The sequence below is a fragment of the Tubulanus polymorphus genome, chromosome 12 (genome assembly GCF_964204645.1).
Source record: "Tubulanus polymorphus chromosome 12, tnTubPoly1.2, whole genome shotgun sequence".
NCBI classification, from domain to species: domain Eukaryota; kingdom Metazoa; phylum Nemertea; class Palaeonemertea; order Tubulaniformes; family Tubulanidae; genus Tubulanus; species Tubulanus polymorphus.
Genome location: NC_134036.1, coordinates 1,112,862 through 1,133,590, shown reverse-complemented (window position 1 = coordinate 1,133,590; position 20,729 = coordinate 1,112,862). Strand labels below are relative to the sequence as shown.

The window sequence follows — 20,729 nt, the reverse complement described above, 5'->3', positions numbered from 1 at the left end:
AAGCGCATTACAAAAATCTATTGCATAGAAATTTTGTCTTACATTTCTAGAAACACTGACGTTTGATAAGATATAAATCAATTCGAATATTTAGGTAAAGAATAATTTTATCATCATTGACTAGTTCACTTTTCTACGAACAGGCGGCAGCACTATACGGTAACGAATTTAATTGGGGTTAAACCGTGAAAATTACATGTTAATTTATAATAATTCCAAATATTACTCAATCAAGGTTTTGGGTCCTACCAAAATTTTTCCTACAAATTTCCGAGACCCAATTCCGCACCTGGGAGGTCAAAGGGCGCGGGTTGAACACAAAAATCAGACTCGAAATCACATTTTACAATAAGAAATTATTTTATTATTTTGTATACAATATTTCAGTTTTGTAAAGCAGGCTTCCAATTCGATTTTTACCAAACGAAGTAAAACATATTTTTTTTCTTTTCAAATACAAAACAGAATTGGCAGCCGCAAACAGAACTCACACCATCGGAAATTCCCTTCTCATGTCATACGGTTTACAATAACTCAAAGCGGTTTATTTTACTGTCAATAATTTTAAACATCGCGAAACAATTTCCTTTTTTTCCAAATTCATTTCTTCTATAAAACAATTACGCGCGACACTCTTTCTTTCACATCAAATACAATGGATAGTCTACTCTCACTGGATATCAGTCGATCAGCGCCATCTACTGTACAATCATTTCATTAATCTATCGATTATTATTACAATGTTCAGGCGACATTTATTCGTTTTTTATTTCAGTTTTTTATTTTATTATCGATTAATTTCACATTTAAACAGAAAACGTAAAACTGCACAAAGAGTTCATTTAGTATTTTACACATTTCACACAATTATTCAATCGTCCATCGAGTCACACCGATCGCTTAAAAGATGACTCTCGCAGTCTGGAGGTTCACATTGAGACTTAGACTCCGGACTCTTGACTTCGCACAGTCAGACACCAGGACTCCCGAGGAATCTGGAGATGATACCGGGACTCCCAGAGAGGTGACTACAGGACTCCTGAGGAGTCAGAGAGGTAACTACAGGACTCCCAAAGAGGCAGAGAAATTACTCTGGGACTCCTGAAGAGTCTGAGGATGACTCTGACTCTGGGACTCCCGAGGAGTCAGAGATGACTCTGACTCTGGGACTCCCGAGGAGTCTGAGGATGACTCTCGAAGAGTAAACTTTCAGTTTCAATTAAATGCCGAGTAAATTATGAAGTTCATCGTCGTCAATCAACGGATCGTCTTCGACTCCCGATCGACCGCTTCTCTTAGTTACCGTCGCTGTGGTAACAGTAGTAGGCGGCGCCACTGTCTCATCCGTCTGCTCGGTCGTCGTTGTCGTCACGGATACCGCTTGATTCTCCTCGGAGACGACCGGTTCCGGTTCCGATTGTTCTACGATCGTAGCGAGGTTCTCCGACGACGACGGTTCGTCGACCAGCGGAGTCGACTGGTCGTCGTCGTCGTCGATGGCAACGTCGTGATCGTCATTGTTATCATTGTCGCTAGCGGTAGCAGTGGTAGTAGCGCCATCTACTGGTGGTGGTTGGTCGTCGTCGTCCGTACGGTTGATGAGTGCCGCGATACGAGCCTCGAAATCACGATTATCGCCCTGGAAACAATCAACAATATACAACTGAATTCATACCGCTAAACAACGTGGAAACTTTTACTGAAGACTAGATTTCCCCCTGACTATTCCCTGATATGTTAATTTGCTAAGAATCAGATCAATTAACACCAGTCAAATACATGAAACATAGAAGGAACCTGTTTGACTTTACGCACAATCTAACAATCTCGATAAATTTCCACGACTTCAAGCTTCCTTTTTTTTACAAAATACCCTGATTTTTAGCTTTTTCTTACAAAATTCCCTGACTTTTTTTAAGAAAAGGAAATTCTTTGACTTTACCCTTTTTTATCTGCTTCCATAAATCCCCCTATCAATTCATTCAATTGATTTCTTTAATAATCGAACAATTATAATATATAATAATTTAACAAAGTACATAAATTATGCTGCCTCGAACACGGCCAAATTCAGAAAAGATGTCTGCATTCATAAATCTCCCTATGACATCATGAAATCATCATCGAAACAAGTGAAATTTTTTTCCAACCACGTTGTTGTCTGGACATATCGATCAAATTCGTAGTTACAATAATTTGATGATGTCATAGGGGGATAAATAGTTACCTTGTCATCGGTGTCGCTGTCGTCGTTCGGTTGTTGACCAGTTTCGTCGACCGGCGGTCGATCGAGGAACATCGGAATAATCGCTGGTCGATTCGAGAAATAATGAGCCGGTAACGATGACTCCTCCTCGTTCTCCTCTTCTGCCGTAGCGACCGTATTCTCCGTAGCAACCGTATCATCCGCGTTATCAGTCTCCATAGCAACAGTTGCCGAATCATCATTACCGCCGACATCCATAACGACCGTCGCCATGGTTTCATGCATTTGTTGCGTCGTTTTTTCCGAGTTTTCGACGTTTGAATCGTTTTTAACACTGTTCGTCGTCGTCACGGCGACATCAGCATCCGTTGTTTCCATAGCGACGGTATCGCCACCGTTTTGAGTCGTCGCGTCGTCGACTTCATTTTTAGATTCATCGATTGTTATTTCATTGTTTTTATTGTCATCGACGACGACCGGCTGCTGCTGCTGCTGTTCGTCCGTCTGTTTACCCACGGCCGCAGCCGGAACGGAGTCCGAATCATCCACTGTCGGTAGTGTTACCGTCTTCGCGTCGTCGGCAGTAACGGCGACATCCGCTGCTGGTTTTTCCGCCGCTGCGCCGGCGCCACGCTGCTGCAGCTGCTGCTGATTCTCTTTATTCACCTCGGAGCACGACGAATCTTTACGTTTAAATTCGGCCGATTCTCGCTGGAAAACCTGCAACAATACAGATAATAATCCTCAACCCTTTCACTGATGTATCATTCATTATCTAACATGGGGCGCGTTCCATTTAACTGGCTAAACATAAATTTGTCGTCCAAGACTTGACAAATTAAAACATATGAGGCATGGTCTAGTGTAAGATAATTCATCACAAGGCCTATTCATGAAATCGAAAATTCCACGACCGAGAATCTCTGTTCGTGGTATTCCCTATTTCCATGAGAAAATACCCAAACTGATCCGCTGGTACCTTTTAAAACTCATCGGGACTCTTCTGAACTCATGTTTAAACTCTGAATTCTACTCACCTGAGCGAAATTCTCTCCCTCCCCGATCAGAAACATCGCTTTGAATTTGTTATAAATAAATTCGGCTTTTTGTCGCACTTTTTCGCTATTCTTGTATTTACGACACTGAAAACAAAATAAAACATTCATTCGAACTTTCAAATTCATAATAAAGTAAAATTATGGTTCTGTAGAAAAATAATGTAGTTAATTCTACCTTTTTAATAGTATTGACGATGTCTGGGTTTTTTTTCAGTACCACTCCAGTGACGTTAAGTGAATCTAACTGACTCATTACAGCTATACATTTATCTATATCCTACAAATAAATAAACAAAGTGATTGATTATTCGGAAAAGAACTTCAGAGAGCAGCAGCAGCAGCAGCAGCAGCAGCAGCAGCAGCAGCAGCAGCAGCAGCAGCAGCAGCAGCAGCAGCAGCAGCAGCAGCAGCAGCAGCAGCAGCAGAAGCAGCAGAAGCAGCAGCAGCAGCAGCAGCAGAAGCAGCAGCAGCAGCAGAAGCAGCAGCAGCAGAAGCAGCAGCAGCAGCAGCAGCAGCAAGCATCTCATAATGTACGTACCGCATTTCCGAGGGCTAAAGATCTCTTGATTTCCGCGTCCATTTGCGGTAAAATTTTCTCCGTCGCCAAAACTGAAAACGAATAATTAAATCAGTTAAAGACCTTGGTTTTGATTGGCCTCTACCGAATAAGTATAATCTGTAAACCTGATAATAGCGGCCGAAAGAGAGTTTGTAATCCGGCATTGCTTTTCATAAAACCAGAATACTTTCAATGAAAATCTGCCAAGAGTTCAGAGCACGGTCGGTTGGTTCCAATGTTTTGAGGGTTGTACAATTAGATTACAATTTATTCTTTATTTTACTTCATCAACTGTTTCTAATAGAATTGAGGAACTGCAGAGTTCAGCAGAGTTCAGCAGGTTCTCAACTGTACAATCAAAACTTACTTTGTATTTTCTCTTTTTTCTTCTGTTCGTATTTCAGTCGTTTCAAACGTTCTTTTTCTTCCTCGCGACTTCTGAAAAATTGACCACGACAAAAAACATCATCGTCTTTAATTCAATTGGTAACTAGAGAATTGTGGAACTGGGTGGATAACTGTGGAACAGGATAGAAAATGACAAACACTTACAATTTTGCATCCATTTTCCTCTGCTGTTTATCGACTGTGTCTTTCGGAGATTCAGAACGACTGTCTTCGTCCACAACTTTCTAAAATACGACAAGAGAGAGGTAGATTAGAGAGGTAAATTAGAGAGGCAGAGAGGAAAGAGTCAAGGAGAGGTAGAGAGACAGGGAGAGAGTGATAGGCAAAGGAGAGGAGAGGTAGAGGGAAAGACAGGTAGAGAGGAAAGAGGAGTGAGGAGAGGAGAAAAGTAGTTAGAGGTAGATAAGAGATGAGAAAGGTAGTGAGAAAGGGAAAGACAGGGAGGGAGGTATAAGGGGGTAGTAAGAAATGTACTGTGAGAGGCAGAGAGAGGCAGAGGGAGAGAGAGGGAGAGAGGGAGAGGGAGAGGGAGAGAGAGAGAGAGAGAGAGAGAGAGAGAGAGAGAGAGAGAGAGAGAGTTGAGAGAAGAGAGGTATATGAGACTCACGTACAGAGAGAGGGAGAGGGAGAGAGGGAGAGAGAGAGGGAGAGAGGGAGAGAGTTGAGAGAAGAGAGGTATATGAGACTCACGTACAGTGAGGAGAAAATCGATTGAAAACGAACCTCTTTTTTCCGATCTTTCGTCGAGTCTTTTCTCCTGTTCTCGTTGCTCTGTTGTTTCTTGGCGTCCGCTGTCGCCGACGACGACGTCGATGTTCTCCGTTTTTCGTCTCTTTTCGTAGTTTTCTCCGATGTTTTTTGACCGCGTTTCTTAGCGACTGGTTTTTCATCCTCCTTTAGAAATTAGAGGGGCGGAGGTGCTTTTGTAACTACTGTTTAACAAAGGCATTAGCAGGGATGGCTATTTTTATTTTACTATCCTGACATGTTACGCTGTTTTCCGTGACTTGATCTGCTAAGAATTCAATCAATTAACACAAGTCAAATACGTTAGACATAGATGGAAAATGTTTGATTTCATGCGCGATCCCAATAAATTTCCACGACTTTTCCCAGATTTTAAGCGTTTTTTTAAACAAAATTCCCAGACTTTTTCCCTGATTTTTAGCAATCTCAACAAACAACATCTATCCCTGGCTTAAAGCTTTTTCACAGAAATTCCCTGATTTTTTCAAAGAAAAGAAAATTTCCTGACTTCACTGACTACCAGGTAAGTGGCGCCACCTGATTAGAAACCCCAGGAACCGGCCGCCGCCTGACGTCGTAACTCACCTCACTATCGCTGAGTATTTTCTGTTTTTTCCTCGCCGGCGCTCCCTCCTCGCCATCCTCCTCATTTCCCGAATCATTTCCTTTATCTTCATCGTCGTCGTCACTTTGCGATCGTTTCGATCTCTTCGTTTCCTCGTCGTCTGCGAAATCGCGAAAAAAAACATCCGCGAAATTTAGCGACATTTTACGAAAAAAATTCAAACGACGGCGGACGATGATTTTTTACCTTTCTTTTTGTGGCGATGTTTTTTAAGCGGTTTCACTTCGTCGTCGCTGCCTTCAACTTTCTTCTTTTTCTGATCGGATCGAGAAAACACAGAAAATTATAGCATAGCCTCGAGTTTGTTTTTCGAAAAAACCAGCGCCAGAAAAATTGACTTCTCTTTCATTGCGGGGTGAGGCCCTCGCACCAACCCGGGGTTCATCTCTCTAGCTCTCTCTCAACACCTACCCCCAACCTCCTTCTCTACACCTATTACATATTTTTTTCTAAAAACAGAGCCAAACAAATAGATTTCTTTTCCATGCAAGAGGTTTAGCCTTTGCCCTGTTACCCCAAACCCCTTCTCTCTACAACCCCCCTCAGCCCCTTCCTCTCTTTACCTACCCCCCTCGGCCTCCCTCTCTCCACCTACCCCCCTCGGCCTCCCTCTCTCCACCTACCCGCGGTGATTTAGCTTTTTTTCGTTCTTCCTCTTCCTCTTGTTCTAATAATTGTTTTTCTCGTTTTAATTCTTCGGCCGCTTTTCGAATTCTTTCCTCTTCCTCTCGTAAACGCCTGAAACAAACATCGACATTCATCAGTCACACACACACAACAGAACCACACAATTCCACAGCGCAGGATCCACAGTTTCACAGAGTAGGATCCACAGTTCGACAGCGCAGAACTCAGACCCACAGTGCAGAATCTAGTTCTACATTCCTAGATCTAGTTCTACAGAGCAAAACTCAGTTCCACAATACGGAATCCAGTTCCCGATCCACAGTGGAACAGAGCAGGACTCTGTTCCACTTCTGAGTCAATCGCGTCAGTTAGGAATTAACTACAGCGAAATTTGCAAAAGATAGTCGGGACAATCACATCATGTTGACGGCTTAACCCTTTCAGTGCGTCTACACCGCAGTGCGGTGTATAAATCAGTGATAGATTTTGCTAGTACATCGCACAGCGGTGTATTGATGTAATTAGTAATTATCCCTATTGAAAGATGGCAGCACCTGTCAAACATAGTGAAATATTAGTAATTAATGATACATCGCGCCGCGGTGTAGACGCACTATAGTGGTTTCCCGTTTTTCAACACACTAGGGTGGAATTTTTAAAAATTTTCAAATTATCTTCAGCACTATAGGGTATTAATTAGTCAGCACTGAAAGGGTTAAAATCCAATGACCACTTGAACTTACCTGCTAGTAATTTGAATTAGAAATGCGCTAATTGGGACTGAATTGAATTAGTTATGAAGCAAGTTTGCAGGATTATTCATGATTTTGAATAAACTACAGTCATCATATTTGTGACGTTCATTGTATTGATCACTTCTCCAAACGACGAATTAAACTCTGCACAAATTCTATCGGAAATATATATTGGGACTGGAGCAACTTTGAAAATCTCTCTCTCTGTGTTTACGAAACAAATCTTACATTAATCAAAACTCACCTTTCTTCGTCCTCTTGTATTTTTTTCGCTATTTGCTGTTTGCGAAGCGCGTCCTGTTTCTTCCAGTTGCTCATTTTAGATGACATTTCCCCCTCCCTAGACATGAGCCCCAGAAAAAAAAAAAAATTTAAAAAAAAAATAGAAAACGAAAATTTTAAGATTAGAATTTTCGCCGTATAAATGAAGCCAAATAATGACACACTACGGGTCGGATACCCTAAAAGATCAACGCTCATTATTTTTATTATTCTTATTATTATCATTATTATTAAATGATGCCCACTTACCCGTCGCTGCTTGAACTTAGACTTAAACTCGACGATTCGCTCCCGTCCGCAGAAGCCGCTTTTTTCTTTTTCGCCGCCGGCTTTTTCGCTAAAAGACCAAAAAAAATAAAAAATCAAACGCTTCGAAGAAATTCACTTTAAATTTTACCGAAATGAAAACGAATTCAATATCCGAACGGCCGGCAGTGATTTAATCGTTGCGATGATTTACCGGCTGTTTTTTTCGCGGCCGGTTTTCGAGGTTTCGCCGACGTCAATTTTTTCTTCGCAGGTTTCACCTCCTCCTCTTCCTCCTCGTCGTCGCTGTCCGATTGTTGCCGGTTGCTACGGCTACTGCGAGACGACGCCCTCGACGACGGACGCGACGATGAAGCCGATCGCGATCGTCCTCGTTTTCCCCGGCCTCGTCCGCCACCGCTGCCGGACTTACGCTTTTTAGTCTTCTTCGATTGGTACTCGAAATCCTGAAATAGAAACGAGAAATTATCGAAAAAAAATCTCGAAATTTTTGAAATTGACAAAAATTTAATCCGTCAAAAATTACGAAATTTGTGAAATTTTCAAAAAGGGCAAAAATCAAAACTGTTGAAATTTAGCGATATTGTCGAAAAAAAAAAATGTTTTCGTCACGGCAACAAACCTCGTCCTCCGAATTATCAGGTTCTTCCTCGCTCGGTGGATTCTCCTCATCGCTCACAGGTGGCGTTGTTTCTTTCACCGGCTGCGGAGTCTTCTTAACGCGTTTCGCCTACGAGACCAAAATATACGACAACAAAATTACAAAAAAATTCATCAATCCAAAAAAAAAAAAAATTATTTTCGTTTCCAAATTTTCACTTACTTTTTCCGTTTTTTTTCTGGGAACTTTCGACGTTTTCTGCAGAAAAAAGAAAGTTTTGATATATTCATAATCGAAACAGTTCCGAGAACTGCTGCTAGGTGGCGCCGCGATAATTACCTTTTGGCGACCGCTGTTCTCTTCGTCGATGACTAAATTTCCTTCATCCTCGTCTTCGTCATCATTTGCGTCATCTTCGTTCTCCACCGGTTCGCTGTCATCTTCGTTACCCTGACTCGACATGCCTTCATCTTGAGACTGCAGAAATTAAAAGACCAACCGTAGCTATTTGTGACCGACATATAACGATTCTAATTTGTATATTATTTATACAGATTTCGCGCAAATCAAAAATTCTTTGGCCCTTCATCAAAAATTCTCTGATTGAATTATTGAAGATATTCTCAATGGGAGCTGTTTCTATTAATTGTTAATTATATCGAATGTTGCAAAAATGGCGGTCGAAGTTGGGGCCATCACTCGCTCAGGGACTCGTATTTACCTTGCTCTGATTGCAAAAGAAAATAAAATGTATCAACGTTTTAGTTTATAAAGAGATTACTTGTGTCGCTCGTCACCAGCAAGAACAACAAGACACCAAAACATCCAAATTCCCTGATTAAATTACAGGAAAACCTCAGTGAGGACAAGAGGTTCTTCTTGTCCTCACCTAAACCAACGGGGGCTGTTTATTATCAAGAGGTTCCTTGTGTCACTCGTCACCAGCAAGAACAAGACACCAAAACATCCAAATTCCCTGATTAAATTATAGGAAAACCTCAGTGAGGACAAAAGGTTCTTCTTGTCCTCACCTAAACCAACGGGGGCTGTTTCTTATCAAGAGGTTCCTTGTGTCACTCGTCACCAGCAAGAACAACAAGACACCAAAAATTCAATTCCCTAAATTAAATTTAAGATATTCTCGATGGGAACTGTTTCTTATTAAGAAGTTCCACGTGCCACTGTGACATTAGACTCAGACATTATAAGATATTTTCAGTTGACACTTTTTCTTATCAAGAGGTTCCTTAAATGTCACTTGTCAGCAGCAAGAACAACAAGACACCAAAACTTCAAATTCCCCAATTAAATTATAAGATATCCTCTGACAGAGAGGGCTGTTTCTTATCAAGAGATTCCTTGTGTCACTCGTCACCAGCAAGAACAAGACACCAAAAATTCAATATCCTCGGTGAGGGCTGCTTCCTATCAAGAGAATCTAAAACGTCCAGATTCCCTGATTTCCCTGATCTGTTTTTAAACTGTTTCTTACCTCTGAACCGAACTTCACTTTCGGGTTGTTTTCGATTTCCCACAATCCCTCATTGAAACCGCTGCGTTTGTTTTCCTTCGCGTATTTCTCCTTGTATTTGTCGTATGGATATAAATCTGTCGGACGCAGGATTCCACTGAGAGAGAGAGCGAACGAGACAATCAATATCGGTGAAATTCAGTTTAAAATCCGCTCCGTCTGATCAAGTTTAAATTTCAGCTGGATATATCAACGTTTTGTCGCGAGGGATCATTCATTTATTACGTACGCATTAGGGGAGGGGGAGGGGGCCAGTGCAATTGCGAACTATAGTGCTTAATAATAAGATAAAATCCCACTATTTTTGTGGGAATTTATCCTATTATTATCCGTTCACCACGTTTGAGAGTGGTTTTCGGTCTATAGTGCTTAATGTATATGAAAATATGGCCGATTCTGCGTACAGAGGGCGAGGGGGGGGTTGAAAATTTCAAATTTTATGTGTATGTAATAAATGAATGATCCCTTAGAAATGAAGAAAAAAATTTGTAATAGGGATCATTCATTTATTACGTACACATTAGGGGAGGGGGAGCGTACTGTAATGCTTAATGTATATGCTGATTTTGCGTACAGAGGGGGAAGGGGGGGTTGAAAATGTCAAATTTTATGCGTACGTAATAGATGAATGATCTCCGATGTTCAACAAAGTCATATTTAAAAATCCAGTTTTACAGTTTTCCTTCAACCCTGAATCAACTTAATTCAAACTGAATTAAGCAATTTATAAATCTTTTATTTTGAATCTATACTCTGTTTCTAGTTCCAAATGTGTTTGATAGGTTTTTATAATACTCACAGTTCATGTGTACCGTAAAAGAAAACGAGATGTTTGCCTTTGGGAGCTTTCAGACCACCGGGTTTCTCTAAATCAATCTAGAAAATTAACGACAATTTAAAAATCTTAAATCCTCGAAGTCAATGAGGACTACGCAATCAACAGTGGTAAGCGAGGATCCACCAGGTGGCGGGGCCGAGCAGCGATGAGATCGGGATTCTTCTCAGATTCAATGAATCTCAAATAAAAACTAGTGCGTTATTTCAGGATCAGAATTGTAAAAGTCCATCCAAATTTTTTCAATGCCCAAAAAATTGGTGCAATTCAGGGCGGGAGTACATATTGCATTTTAAGACATCGAAGTGCCTTTTGGGATATGACAAGTTCGTTAAAATCAGCCTCTGGATCTGCCGCCTCTATTTGAACATTCGAGATTGAGTTCATGAAAGAGAACCGATTCACCAGGGGGCGCTAAAAATCTCGATGGAATCTAATAGAAATGTCGTTAATTTTTAAGCCAAGTTGCTGTGAATAGAAGTTTTCACGAATGCGAATCGGTTGAAAGTTACTACTAAGTACGCCATCTGGTGGTTGGAATATGAATTAAACCTACCCGCGCGGGCCAGTGAGGATAACCCTTCATTTTAGCGAACACCTTATCGCCGGGTTTCAGCTCGGAATTATCGCCGCTCATTGTCGTTGCCGATCGTTATTATCACCACGCAGTTAAAAATAACGGCGAAAAATAGCGAAGAAAAGTCTATTTGTATACTGAAACGAATTCTCTGCATCAGAGGCCGGGGGGTGAGAGACCGTTCCAGTGAGGGGGTCTCCTTCTTAATCCCTCTCTATTAATTTACAGTTCAAACCAGTTACAATTAAACGTTTCGACACTTCTTACAGCAGTTCTAATAGCGATAGCGCGATTTCCAGAGTGGCCCAAAAAATTCGATTTCGTAATCAAAATCAGAAAAATCCTCGGTTCTTCTTCGATTCGGCTGCAGATATCGAAATTTCGACGCAGATTTCGCGGCGATTTTCACAATTTACGGCCTGTAATTCACGTGAAATAAATGCGCATAAACTCGTTCTACTCGATTCGACTCGTATCGTTTCGATACCGTCACGGGGTGGGCCAAATTTCGGCGAAATTCGACAAAAAATTCTTCGATTTTGAGCTAGTATCAGCGAGCCGCCATCTTGGATCAGCGACCGCTCGCTCGCCGCTAGACCGTCCAGTGCTGCCGCTATGTTTAACGTCGGCGGTAAAAACGGGAACTAATTTTGTACTCGCCTGCCAGACACTTTTAACTGGCGTCGAGGACGAACTAATTACCGAAAATATGCCGACGCGGGCCGTCGGGGACGATTCAAACATTACAACTCAAATACAAGTTCGTTCTATTGAAAACGATTTTCTAACAATGAATTTGTGTCGGGGAATTGTTCGTTCTCGTCGGGCATGAGGTTGAGGGCAGTTTCACTGTTTCTCCATAGTGATACTTGGGTACCCGGCCGTTCGGAAAATGCACGGCAGTCGCCGGGGACGGAGACTAGAAGTCCGAAAATGTCTCCTTGAGTTGGTACGTATTCTATTTGACGTTACGACTCTGATATCTATTCTCCTGGGTCCAGTTCCACAGTTGTGAGTTAAGATTTATCTCTGACTTAGCTTATTGAAAATGAACTAACTTGAACTCGAACTCACAACTGTGGAACTTGGTCGTGGTGATGGCTATTAGTATGATTAATACGGAGCCCCGGAGGGGACATGGTGAGAAATAAATATTTTTTTTTTAAACATTTCGTTTGAACGAAAAATATATTTATTTATTTCTCACCATGTCCCCTCCGGGATCTCCCGAAGATTAAAAACTTTTGGACTCGATATTTCTTCCTTGTTAAATTGTGGGATTTTATCGCTTATAAAGCGGATGTTTTTTATCTATAGTTTTATCGAGGAAAATTATGGAAATTTTGTGGTTAATGTATTTGATTTATTAGTCATTCTGGAATATGTCATGGTTAGTCGCGAATCCGGATCAAGGTCGATAGTTTCTGAAGAGTTAATGAGTTTGCGTCAAATCTTAACGTGTTACAAACCTATTAATCATTATTTTCATAGGACCCTGATTAAGAAAAGGTTTCAATCGTGGTCGTTATATAACCATAGTATCTCCTATATTATTTTCTATCTTTTTAAATGACCTAGAAAGCTATTTACTAGAACGAAATATTTTGTTATTTTTGTGCTCTGCAATGTTATCATAATTTGTGGAGTAAATAAACTGAAACTTAAGAATCTATCAAACTATTCTAACCTTGTTAACACTACTGACATGGATCCACTTCATTGATCATTAATCACATGGATACTTCATAAATCCTGATATCCTCGATCCGTTGTTGATCCAGTTTATATTTACGTAGAACTGGGTTGTATTCAGATATTCACAAAACTGGAAAAGAAATACTACATTTTATAACTTAAATTCCTTTTTTGGGTTTCGATTCATTTACTGTTTAATTTACCTGAAACCCCAGATTTATATATTACAAAATTGTGTATTGATTGTCACATTGTTGCATTTTATTTCTAAAATAAATGAATAAAGTATTTGCGCATAGTAAATGAAGGTTAAACGCGTGGGGTGGGTCTTTAAGCATATATACATTTTGATAGCTTTTACAAATAAATGAAAAATGAGAAAAACTAGATTATTTCTATACATGATTATTAGATTATTATTTACACGTCTTTTGTATTTTATATGTGTTATGTGTTTATCTTAATTCCTATTTTGTGTGATACGGGAAAAAATCAATGGTTTGTCTCATTTACATGAAAGGGGCGTCCAGTCTAGTGTTTAGTAAGAACATCAATTAAACTGTGTATTTTTCTTGTTTTGATAATTTTTCTTTTTACTTTTCAAAGATTTGTTTTCTTGTTTTTTTTTTTATAAAACACCTACCGGGTAACTATGACCCTTGATGACCTGTTCCGTCCACCTTCCCTATACCTCTACCCCCTCAGCCCTCAGAACAAAATAAACTAGCAATTATGAACGTTGTGAGAACTTCCTTAAAATGATTTCAAAAATTCGAAGGAAGTAAGCACATGGATATAAATAATTGAGTGACATATAGCGTCATTCAGAAAAACAAAATGTATCGTGAAAGAAACATCGTTCGTTTTTTGCTGATGTTGATTCTATGTTTATTCATCACAAACACATCAGGTGAGTTAATAAATACTCATTGGTTCCAGAGCTGTTAAAACGTAGAAATTATTAATCTGTTGTGATAACAGACCCTAAAGTAAAGCCTAGAAAGGTGCCATCAGGGTTCAAGCCATTCGTCGGGGGTGGAGAGTTTAGAGAAGAACCACAGAAAGAAACTCTGTCACTGTCAGGATTCAAATTTCAATTTTCGGGGGTGGAAAGAGCTCTTTTTTAGTTCTTTTTTGTTCTTTCAGCAAAATGTTTTGGGAAGAGTTGTTCTGGTTGGGAGTGTCATTGCAGTAATACAGCAGTGGACATATGTCCAATAAAGGGTCAGAATATAGATGGCGCTTTAGCGTGTCCAAATCCTAACACTGCATGTGAGTCTTCAATAAAAACTCCATATCCCTGGACACCACCAGGATGGACCGGACCAGCTTGTCAAATCGGTAAGTTTTTATAGTAACTAGAACTTTCCAGGCTGTCAGCAAAAACCGTTCAGTTTTGATAAAATCTCTATATTTATTGTCACGCTTACGACCGAAACAATTGCTGCTCAGTTTGAGCAACAACATGCCATAAAGAAAGATAGTGAGGACTAATTACTTTACAAACACCACTGACAAAACAACAATTTGCTATGTCTTCTGTATCAACTGTTTCTGGGCCAGTAAACCGGGGTCAGGTCAAATATCACTGAACCTCCGATTTATCCCAGATTAACGGATTAACTCCACTAATCCGTCATGTAAAGTGGCTTATCTCGAAGCCTTTACAAATATAGATTAAAAAGAAAGAGGAATGAATGATGTTGATTTCATTGGATTTATCTCAGATTAACGGATTTATTTCACTAATCCTTATACAGAAACAAAAATCTTATGGGTAAAAATATCGACACATTCCGAAACTCAACAAACTGAGATAAACTCTAATTATTTCATCGCGTAAGAAAAATGTTTTACAAATAACGTAACGATGTATTTGAATCAATTATGCGTAATGTATGTCGTGAAAAATCATGAAATCTATCATACACAAAATGTGTTTTGTAGGTAACGTGGCTCGTGGTAAACCAGTTACAATGTCATCCTCTTACAATAGGTGGATACCCGGTAGGTATCGCGGTAGGAATTGTACAGATGGTCAAACGGTAACTTATGGTAATCGATGCCACACTGACGAGGATCAAAACGCCTGGATTAGAATTGATCTCGGAACTCAATACGTGGTACGCGAAGTTACACTTTGGGATAGAACAGACGCGACTAATTGCACCGCCGAGTGGCGTGAGTACACACAGTATTGTTAATATCATTGATTATTTTTGGTCAAATTTAACTTTCAACTCTAAAGACTATAAGTCGAGTTGAAAAAAATTGAACTCTACCGAACTCTGGGTTCTTACTCCTTTTTCTATAGAACATGAATCGACGAAATCCTCTCTTCAACTTCCCTGATTTCGTGCATAATTTTTTTTTTTTCACGGAGTTAACTGTGATATTTCAAAGCTTCATATTTATTTTCTCAGAAAAACGCGCACGCCACCTGGAGATTCGAGTTGGAAATGAATATAGCCAAAAAACAAGCATTTCTACATCTAACCAAAAATGTACTTACCAGGGCCCCACTCTCTGTGGTAAACATAACACATCAGCATGCAGTCCGGGTCCTATAGTTGGACAATACGTCACCATTCAACACAAGAACATTGGTAAGGCAGAGTATCTCGGCCTGGCAGAAATAGAAGTTATCGGGTTCAAATATATCGGTAAGTTTTTTAAATCTTTGTAAAATTGTAAAGGAGTGAAATTGATTATAAAATACACATTAAACGGATTTTATAAAATATAGATTCAAAAATATTGAGTGAGTTGTAATAAGAATTTACTGAACGAAATTGACATTTTTGAGATGAAAATAACAGTCTTTCGTATCTGCTTTTCCTTTTTTCTGTTATCGGTATAAAGAGATTGATTCAAAAATATTGAGAGACTAATAAGAATTAACCTCCCAAAGATCGAAAATTAGAAAAATGGACACGAAAATAATAGTTTTCCGTATCACTTTTAGATTTCCTTGTTCTTTTTTTTTAGCGCCCGATGGTTGCAGTAAGGGATCGAACTCATTTGGATGTATGATTGAATGTAGATGTTACAACAATGAAAGGTGTAACTATTTGAGTGGTATCTGTGAATCTGGCTGTTCACAGAATTACATCGGAAAGTGGTGCGAGTCAGGTATATTACACTGAATCATAGATTCCTAGGAATCTCACTCCAACTACCTAAATAGAGTAACCAATATGAATCGAAAATGACCGAAAGTAAAATATTCTTCAATACAAACCAATTTCCTTTTTCAGAATTGAAGTTGTTTTCTCAATTACGAAAATCTGCACTGACAGATAACAGTGTAAGAGTCAGTTGGACAGCTTACTCGGGTTCTGTGGTAGATTCAGGACGTGGTACTGTCAGCTTTCAGTATCAAGTCGTTTATCGTAAGATATCAGAAAACACTTGGACTAATCAGGTCTCTGCAGGAGGCCTTACACATCACACAATTACTGGTTTAACTCCTTATACCGGGTATAAGATAGCTGTTAGACTACAGAAAATAGGGAACGGTCAACTTATATCAACTACGAGTCTGACTAGTCCAATACTAACTATATGTGCAGGTAAAACCCCTCGAGCTAATAAATTCTTAATCATCAATTCAAACACAAGATGTATGGAAGGGCCCTAGGGACATACCTATTATTTGAAGACAATTTCGAGGATAAACCTCCCAAAATCACCTTTAATTGAATAACCTGTTAATTCCGTGTTACAAATTCGGAATAAACCTCCGAAAACTTTGAATTAAGAAAACTACAGTAGATTAAGTCGGTAAACCCTCAATGAATTCTATGCTCAAATCCGTCCGCTGCTCAGTAATTTTGAAACCGAATTTATGTCGATAGAAATTGAGCAGTCCATTATGTTCGGACGCTTCCAACAAAAGTATTTCCTTACAATCAATTAAACTGACCTACAACCAGTAAATTGTTCAATCTTTGCCCCAACAGTGTAAGCTTTTGCACAAAGGGTAAGTCGTTTTAACCTACGAGCAATTATCTAATGGTTATAGATAATTGCTCGTAGTTATAACAAATCAGAACACAGCAAACTCAAGTATGTATTGACACGTGTTACTACTGTCTGTCACACCTACTCTCCGTGCGACGTTTTGGTCCTTAATTTCGTTAATAATCGGTTTATCTACCTTTATTAAGCATCAATTCGTTCAGTGAGGAATTTGCATTCAGAAATAAACAACAATTTTCACTAAAGTTGTTTTTGTTTTCATTTATCAGCGATAGTTTACTCAGCATACGCTCGCGTAATGCTGAAAAACCCGCTCGACGCTCGGAAACGTTACAGTGACGTCATCACCTGCTCATTAGCATATCAAAATACAGTAGGTGGCGCCACGTGACGGGCCATAAAAGCCGTTTTTCAGCATTACGCGAGCGTATGCTGGGTAAACTATCGCTGATGGATGAAAACACAAACAAATTTATGCCAGTTAATGTTTTATTTCTGAATGCAAATTCCCTACTGAACATATTGATGCATAATATTTACAGATCAACCGATTATTAACGAAATTACGGATCAAAACGTCGCACGAAGAGCAGGTGTGACAGACAGTAGTTCTATTGCTGATATTTCAGGTAAAATTACAATTCCTCAACTGGTTGTCAAGAAGACAGCGATAACAAACACGACTGTTACACTTCGAATAACACGTGTTAACACTGGTAACATTACGTAAGTGTCCTAAAAACCTTTATCCACAAATAACGCGTGATTTAAAAGAAAAATATTTTCTGTGAATTGCAGCGGTTACGAGGTGATCGTGAAGAAACACGATGGACTAATCAACCGTCGCCGGAAGCGTGCAGTCAACCAATCACAGTACGTCTCGTACGGAGAAGCTAAACAGCGAGGATTATCAGTTTATATTACTGCAGTTCTACCACCGGAAGTGCCCTCTGAGTTTACAGTTGGTGATACACGAAACTATAGTGGTTACTTCAATGCTCCTCTAGAAACTGGGAAATCTTACAGTTTTATTTTAGGAGTCGTTGAGAATTGTAACGGAGTGAGTTCATCTTGTGTTTGATAATTGATAATAATGATTAATGATTATAATAATAATAAGAACAATAATGATAATAACAGAATCTGGATTCGATAATTCCACGAAAAAAAAACAAAGTTTAAATGCGTCTTTCATACACATTGTAATTTACAATTTGAAAGCCTCAAGCCTTTTCTTGTTCATTGTTCAGGAAACGTTTCGGCATTATCCACCAATAGAACAGCAAGAGAGAATCATTGTTAAGGCACCGTGGGGTATTACAGGAATAATAGGTGGCGTTGTTGCAGCTGTTCTAATACTGTTATTGGTGTCTGTGGTTCTATTTATAGTTTGGAGGTACGAGTGAATAGTGGCGACCTCTTTAATTCAATGCAAATATTTCATCATTCAGCGATCGTCCGATTCCCCGAGACCCCCTCATTCAGGTTCCCACAATTTCGACGCCTTTACTATTTCACATCTTCCAGACGCGGTGGATTCAAAACTAAAGAAACATCGAACAATGCAGAAGTATCCATGGAGTATATTTCTGATAAAAGTATTGGTAAATTTTTGGCAAGATTGAAAGTGAGAGGTGTCCTAAGGAAAGGAAATACTGCTTATGTAAATTCTACATTATCAATAGGTTTGTCTAATGAAGCTTTTGTATTTGGAGCCCAATGTTTTAACACTATAATGACTCGTGACTCCTCTCCATATAGAAAGCTCCGCGTATTACAATATCTATGATAATCCGAGAGCAGTACACGGTAAGCAAGATGGCGTGGATCATCATTACGACATCGCTTCTAAAGGCGCTATTATGATTTGTGACCTGTTGGGAGAGACCTTAATGAAGACCTCTGATGAGTGGAAGAATATGAATGAAGAATTTCAGGTAGGATTGCTGGGAAGTTGGGACTGCGCATTGGCAAGACATGTGATTATGTTCAGGATCTATTTTGTTTTAAGGCACTTTGGGGCTTGCTGGTAGCATGTACGTCAATCTTTTGGATCTATTTTGTCTGTAGAGTGTTCTCAAGTTGAGACGTGGATTGAGCGCCTGCGCTGAGAAAGTGGAAAATGTTAAGAAAAACAGGTTTCAAAACATATTGGCCTGTAGGTATTACCTGTTCATCATGTTTACATAAGTTCTGTCGTATTTACAAGACTTGCCTTGTACAAGTGCAACATCTCTATTAGGTCTATTGACTTCCATTGATTTTGCTTTTTTAATATTTTCTATTGTATTAGTTTATGTCATTCTATTGAGATAATTTTGTGTTGTTTTTCTAGATGATTCGACTAGAGTTGTTCTGGAACAAATCGGCGAAGATCCAACGTCAGATTACATTAATGCCAATTACATTCGGGTAAGAAATCAATCCTTCTGTTCTTAAGAAGTTTGTCACGTGCTTTAATGTTGTTGTAGATGATGTGGATATTTCATTTTCAGGGATTAACTGGTCATGTGATATGCATTGCTTGCCAGGGTAAGTCTCGTTACCTTTCTCATAATTGATTTCTTTTATGTTACGCTCATGTAGGTTGCTCTTTCAGCTCCATTGCCATCTACGATCAACGGTTCCTGAACTTCGCTGAAAAAGCTGAAACACTGAAAAGCTGAAACGCTGAAATAAAAACGCTGAAATTTCAGGGAATTTCCGAAAAACGCCGAAATTTCAGGGAATTCCCGAAAAACGCTGAAATCGTGCTAGGTACCGACAATACACGTTTTGAAATTCTTTCCGGGCCGGTGTCCGCTGCCGAGTCCTGAACCGTCTTTTAGACTCTACCTTCGGTTACAGAGACATGCCTTGAGGTCGTCGTCATGTTCGACTTGATCGATTGCGGATTGCGTGGATTGTTAGATGTGTTTTTTGTTTTATGCGCATATACCGGTACGATCTAACAATGAAATTATCACTTCATTTGAATAAATTCTTAATTACAGTAATATTAATTCTCAATATTTTTTCTTATATTTGGTGATTTCTTCCAACTTATCATTGCCAAGTCTCATACAAAAGTAGTAGCTGAATGAAAGTACAGCTAGTAAGGCTGAACCTGATAACCCAAATTAAGTGCTATCATGGAACTTATGACTACTTTGATTCTATTTTGGTGTGAATAAAGGTTCAACCGTCATAGTATACTGTACTTAGCATTACTACGATTGGGTGCCATATTTCTACAATCTCTTCAAGGAAGGAGTCTTGGAGTGTCTTTCGTTCCCGGGTAGGCATCCTCGCTTGCCAGGAGACCAGTATCGCTCCCAAACTCGCTTCCACCTGCCCCCTGGCCTCACGACGCGCGATTTCATTACCGGCGTTTTTGCGAATGACGTCATATATCAACACGCGACAATACTTCCGTTTTCGCTACGTGTTCGCTGATTGGTCCATTTACCGGGAAATTCCATAGATGCCAAATGTCGTTTGTAACAAGCGCTGTGATTGGCCCGACCTGATTCTGGTCGGCTAGTAACGACTCGAGGTCAAGCGGTTCGGAGAACAGCTTTAGTGTAGTGGGTTCGAATCCCTTGACAGGTGAAGATGCCGGGTAGGGTACGGGGTAAAACCTGGTTTACTTTCTCTGTCTACTTGCTGGAGACTTCTATCTGCAATGTATTGCAAGTTTTTATTTGTCTGGCTTATGAGAGTCGAACAACGTTTTCCCATACACAGGCTTGGCTTTAGTACTAGATGAAGGCTAGGCACTGCACATTGTGGATTGACTGGAACTCTAAACTCACAAAATTAAACGAGTCAACAAGAAAGATCCAATAATTTGACGTTTGTCTAATTATATTATTTAACAGCTTAAAATAATACTTAACACATTATAAGAATACACAAAAGAAATCAGTTCTTACATTATATCAGAATCAATAGTTCGCTTAACTCGGGCTTGAATTCTGGTTCCATTGCTTTATA

The 20,729-nt window shown here is 39.6% G+C and overlaps 2 protein-coding genes across 2 annotated transcripts; one reads left to right on the top strand and one right to left on the bottom strand.

Annotated features, from left to right (window-relative positions):
• Positions 1-341: 341 nt before the first annotated feature.
• Positions 342-11,666, bottom strand: LOC141913970 (uncharacterized). The gene is made up of 20 exons (XM_074805201.1): positions 11,058-11,666; positions 10,466-10,542; positions 9,628-9,763; positions 8,475-8,612; positions 8,358-8,393; positions 8,157-8,264; positions 7,728-7,980; positions 7,517-7,604; positions 7,230-7,325; positions 6,227-6,341; positions 5,790-5,859; positions 5,564-5,703; positions 4,955-5,125; positions 4,376-4,455; positions 4,191-4,261; positions 3,803-3,873; positions 3,440-3,541; positions 3,244-3,348; positions 2,228-2,926; positions 342-1,639 (listed from the first exon to the last, which is right to left on the bottom strand). Exons 1-20 carry the CDS (start codon positions 11,136-11,138, stop codon positions 1,220-1,222), a joined length of 3,057 nt encoding a protein of 1,018 aa, XP_074661302.1. The 5' UTR covers positions 11,139-11,666; the 3' UTR covers positions 342-1,219.
• A 4,315-nt stretch (positions 11,667-15,981) lies between these two features.
• Positions 15,982-19,155, top strand: LOC141914165 (receptor-type tyrosine-protein phosphatase kappa-like). Its single transcript, XM_074805432.1, has 8 exons — positions 15,982-15,991; positions 17,384-17,480; positions 17,553-17,814; positions 18,005-18,150; positions 18,282-18,439; positions 18,516-18,691; positions 18,825-18,916; positions 19,090-19,155. Exons 1-8 carry the CDS (start codon positions 15,982-15,984, stop codon positions 19,091-19,093), a joined length of 945 nt encoding a protein of 314 aa, XP_074661533.1. The 3' UTR covers positions 19,094-19,155.
• The last annotated feature ends 1,574 nt before the right edge of the window (positions 19,156-20,729 follow it).